This window comes from Agelaius phoeniceus, chromosome 1 (genome assembly GCF_051311805.1).
Source record: "Agelaius phoeniceus isolate bAgePho1 chromosome 1, bAgePho1.hap1, whole genome shotgun sequence".
NCBI classification, from domain to species: domain Eukaryota; kingdom Metazoa; phylum Chordata; class Aves; order Passeriformes; family Icteridae; genus Agelaius; species Agelaius phoeniceus.
The window spans coordinates 942,924-947,938 of NC_135265.1; the positions used below are offsets into that span (position 1 = coordinate 942,924).

Genomic DNA, 5,015 nt, shown 5'->3' on the forward strand with positions numbered 1-5,015 from the left:
CCCAGGCAGGACAGCACTTCTTTAATGCTCCAAAGGACTGAGCGGGAGGAGATGCAGAAAATTGCAGAGAGGGTCCAGCCCAGGCAGAGCTGCAGTGAGGCTGCACTGTGATGCCGTCATTCCCACAGCTCCTCCCTGCTCAGCCAGCCAAGGGCACGGGCAGGGGCCCAGCAGCCATCCCACTCTGTCAGTCACACACCTGGATGTAGGTATCTTCTGAGCAGATCAAAAAATATGGGAAGACTTTCTCAGTGAAGGTGGCCTCCAACAGCAAGATCTGCGTCAGGTCCTTTGCGTTGTAGAAAGTCACTCGGCCCATTTCATAGTCCAGGCAGACCCTGATTCTCTGGAGGTTTTCCTTCAGTGCCAGCACCTCAGAGGTCATACAGATTGAACTGTACTGGCCATCTGGGTACATTAGCAGCCCCCAGAGCTTCTCAGATCTGAGCAGTTTGAGCAGCTCCTTCCTCGGCACGGACTCCAGGGCCACCCCCACAGCCCACCAGCCGTCTTCCCCAACCTCCACCTCCCAGTAATGCCTCCCAGATGTGAACCCCTGGGTGCCCAAGACACTGAAGTTGCCTCTGAACCTCTTGGGGGTGTCAGGGAGGTTTTGTTCTTGAGGTTTGAACCAGACCCTTTTGCAGTCCCGCGAGAGGATCAGGCAAGGATTCGCCGTCTCTGGGTCCAGCCGCACCCGCTCTAAAGGGTGACAGAAACATCAGTCAGTGCCTGCTGAGAAGAGAACCAGCACCTCTCCTCCACCCTGCACCACGGGGCTGGGACCTGTCCTGGGAGCACAAGGGGCACTCCTGCAGCCCCCTCGGGTGGCATGGGACACGGCAGCCTCACTGTCCCCACGCTGGCAGCCGAGGGTGAAAAGATGCTCCCTGAGGCAGGACTGAGGCAGGCAGTGTCCCCACAGGCAGGGCACAGACACGATGGGCTTTGCTAAAGCTGCTCCCAGATGTGCTGCATATTGCAGCCTGTGGGGAGCAGTGCATGCCGTGGCTGTGAGCAGGCAGTGCTGCAGGGCAGGAGGGGCCAGGCCAGTCCCTGCTCCTGTGCCAAGGGCTCACCCAGCTCGGAGCCCTGCTCTGCCCAGCCAGCAGGCAACCGAGCTGCAGAGCCCGAGCTGCCCATCCACCAGGCATGTTCTGCTGCCATCCCGTGGCCATCCCACAGGGCCACACAGCTGTCACTGTGCGGTGCCACCAGCCCAGAGCCTCTGCCAAACCCACTCCTGCGGGGACTGCAGGGGGGAAACTGAGGCACGACTCTCCTGTGCTCAAGTGCATCATCCCAAAAACGGAGAGTGTGGAGAGTGGCCTCAGCACAAATGGTGCCAGCCACACCTCAGCCCAGCAATGCTGCACCATGTGGGCCCTGAGCACCTGCAGAAGCACTTCTGATCACACCAAAATGCCACCTAAAATCATGTACAGCCCCTCTGCTTAACTGGGCACAGCCTGACACGGCCTCCTGCTGTCCTGGCCCTGGCCTGGCATCGCAGGACAGCATCCCTGGTGCTGCCTGGCACAAGGACAGACCTGGATTTTTATTGCAGGCCTAGTCACAACAACAGGACTCAGCTCTAGACAGATGCTGGGTTTAGATGTGCTGTGAGCTCATCTCAGCACCAAGCACATGAGGACACTCATCCTGGAAAGCTTTTCCCCCTCAGTTGTGCTCAGCAGCTCCACACACTTACCCCTTATGCCCCAGTCTATCTCGCTCTGCAGGCTCACTGGAAGAAGGCAAGGAAGATGCATGAGTGTCTCTCCTGTGGCACCTGTCCTGCTCCCCATCAGGGCAGCAACCCAGATGTGGAGCCCCAGGCTCCAGCAAAGCCCATCCTGGGGATGGTTCCCATCTGGAGCAGCCGTTTTGCTCCTGAGCCCCAGGCAGAGGCACCAGGCAGTGAGGATTTCCCCCTGCCAGCCAAGCCCAAGGGAAGCACAGCACAGAGCCAGCAGGGCTTTACCTCTGAATTTATCCACCATGTCCACGACCTGCTGGCTCCTCCAAGTGAGGCTCTGAATGCTCTTCTGCAGCTCTGGGGAAACTGGCTCTGGGATCGGGGCCTTGGCTGCCTCACAGCTGAGGGGAACAGGGAGAGGAGCTCAGAGCCCAGCCACCAGCCAGGGCCAGCAGGGAAACAGGGAAATCCCTGCGGCCACAGAGCCCAGGGCAGCCGTGTCCCTGCTCTCAGCACAGCAACCCCATCTTTAGGAGGGGTGCAACGGCCTCTGGTTCCTGGAAACATCCCATGAAATCCCAAATCCCCAGCGGGGCAAACCACCTCCTTGCCGGCTCCTGCAGCGCTCCCAAAGCTCTGCCCAAAGGAGCTGAGCAGGAGGAGAGGGACACCGAGCCTGTTTCATACCTGCTCAGGATTCTGCCAACATCCTGCAAGAGAGAAAACACAGGAGAGCTGTGGCCCTGCCGAGGGCCAGGGAGCTGCAGTGGCTGCCCAGCTGCGTGAAGCAGCTGAAGGGGCTGGGGCTGAGCCCACACCTCATCCCAACCCTCCCTTCCCTCAGGGACCTGACCCACAGCAGGCACAGCACAGTGTCACAGTGTCACAGTGTCACATCACAGTGTCACAGCACAGTGTCACAGCACAGTGTCACAGTGTCACAGGGTCACAGTGTCACAGCATGGTGTCACAGTGTCACAGCACAGTGTCACGGCACGGTGTCACAGCACAGTGTCACAGTGTCACAGCACGGTGTCCCACCATGGCCCCAGCCTGCACCAGGATGCAGAGGGTGCCAGCTGGGTTTCCCCAGCCCCAGCAGGGGTCACAGTGCCCAGGGGCTGATGCTGCCTCACCTGGAGGAACTCGACCCCCGGCTGGTCCCGCTTCTCCTGGATCTGCGCTATCACCGTGTCCAGCAGCGACTGCCTCTCCAAGACCCTGGACGTGTATTCCTCGCTCTTATTCACCAGCTCCTGGGACATCTGCTCCAGCTGGCCCAGCAGGGCCTTCTTCTGCTCCTCCAGGCACTGCTGCAGCTCCTCAAAGCTCTCAGTCACACGCTGCAACTCCCACATCACTGTCACCTGCAAGGCACCGCACGGAGGCCCTGAGCCCAGCCAGGCTCCGGCTGACCCTGCAGGGACACGGCTGCTGCACAGAGGGGGCCAGGATCACACACAACGGCACCAGAAGTTTGGAACAGAAACAGCAGGAAGAACAGAGACAGGGGGGGCAAGTCTGGATGTTGATGGGCCCAAGGAGGCCACATGAGATGGACAGAGAAATGAATGTTGGCATGGATTAGGAGATAAGTATATATGGGGAGAGGGAAAGATGGGACATTCCTGGGGAGCCACATGGGTGAGCACTGGGGGGCATGGAGATGAACACACACCTGCAGGTCTTCAATTTTCCCGTCTCCTGTGCTCTTCAATTTTTCCTTCTGCTTTTGTAGAAATAGCAGGTTTCTCTGGAGTGTCTCCTGGGGCAGCGATTAAACAAATGGCATTTCTGTTAATTTTGGAATGACATTCACAGCAGGGAGATGATGTTGCCAAACAACCCCTGTGCGGACAAACCCAGTCTGGGGAGTCACTGGGGGTGACCCCTGCGTGTCTGGGAGTGAGTTTTGCGCTCAGAGACACCACGCAACTCTCCAAACTCAGCCTGGGGAGATCCCCATCCACAGCTCTTATGGCCAGAAACATTGCTGGAATAACTTCATTGGAGTTCCACTCCATGCCAGTGGAGACCCTGCATTTTGTATTTATTTAAATGGTTTTTTTAATTAAAAAAACAACTCTCGACATTGGAAGTGTGATTTCTGGGAAGAGGTTTGCAGTGACAGTAGCAGGGACTCAGACAGGCCCCATCAATTTCCTGGAGTATTAACAAACTCCTCCTGCTCTGAGGCATCTCCTGCATTGCAGTGAGCCGAGACCCCAGCCCACGCTGTGGGGAGAAAGCCTGGCTGGGGACATGTGGGGCACAAGGGACCATGTGGGGACCCAGAGGGGTGAGCAGGGAGAGGGACCTGGGCTCCTGCGTGGGCTGGGGCCAGGCGGTGGCAGAAGCAGCAGCCCCAGCAGGGTGGGGTACAGCAGCCCAAGCTGGCAGCCAGACAGGGAGCCCGGGCAGCAGCCGGCTGAGGCCCCAGATCCGTGGCTGGCCGGGGACACGGCCGAAGCTGTGTGTGGAGGGGAAGCAGAGCCGCGCCCTGAGGGAAGCCCAGACCCTGCTCAGAGCAGACCCAGAGCCACAGCCAGAGGAGCTCATGCCCAGAGCAGAGCCCAGACTGTCCTTGAAGGGAGCCCAGATGTGTGCCCGGACAGGACGCGGACCTGTGCCCACAGGGGACCCCAGCCTGTCCCCGACGGAGCCCAGCCCCTGCTGCAGGGGATCCCCGCCTGTGGCCGGAGGGGACCCTGAGCTGTGCCCCTCGGCCGCCCCACCCCGGGCAGCCAAGGCCCCCAGGCCCTGCCCAAGCCCCAGGCCCCTCTCGCGGCGCCGCCCCGTACCCGCAGCTCCCGGGCGGCCTCTTCGGCGGGGCGGACACGGTGCCGGCGGTGCTCGGGCCCGTCCCGGCAGGGCGCGCAGAGCAGGGCGGCGCAGGGCTCGCAGAACAGCGCCAGGGCCTTGCCGTGCTGGGGGCACCGCGGCCGCGCCGCCACCTCCTCCAGGGCCCGGGCCAGCCCGGCCACGTTGCCCAGGGAGCGGTTGGGGCGCTGCGAGCCCGGCTCCAGCGGGGCGCGGCACTGCGGGCAGGCGGCGGGGCGCGGCGGGTCCCCCAGCACGCCCGCCAGGCACGTCCCGCAGAAGCTGTGCCCGCACGCCGTCAGCACGGGCTGCTCGAACACATCCAGGCACAACGGGCAAGTGGCCTCGGCCACCAGCTGCTCTCGCAGGGCCAGCACCTCCTCAGCCATGGCCGCGACGGACGGGAACGGACGGGAAGGTGCCGAGGCGGGGCCGGGTCGGGGCCTTGTCCCGGGGCACAGTCCGCACGGTACGGCAGGCGCGGCTTGCTCCGGGA

At 61.7% G+C, this 5,015-nt stretch overlaps 1 protein-coding gene across 1 annotated transcript; it reads right to left on the bottom strand.

The window, feature by feature from the left end:
• Positions 1-5,015, bottom strand: LOC129117770 (E3 ubiquitin-protein ligase TRIM7-like). Its single transcript, XM_054628604.2, has 7 exons — positions 4,501-5,015; positions 3,378-3,464; positions 2,836-3,066; positions 2,387-2,409; positions 1,985-2,100; positions 1,712-1,747; positions 1-702 (listed from the first exon to the last, which is right to left on the bottom strand). Exons 1-7 carry the CDS (start codon positions 4,906-4,908, stop codon positions 188-190), a joined length of 1,416 nt encoding a protein of 471 aa, XP_054484579.2. The 5' UTR covers positions 4,909-5,015; the 3' UTR covers positions 1-187.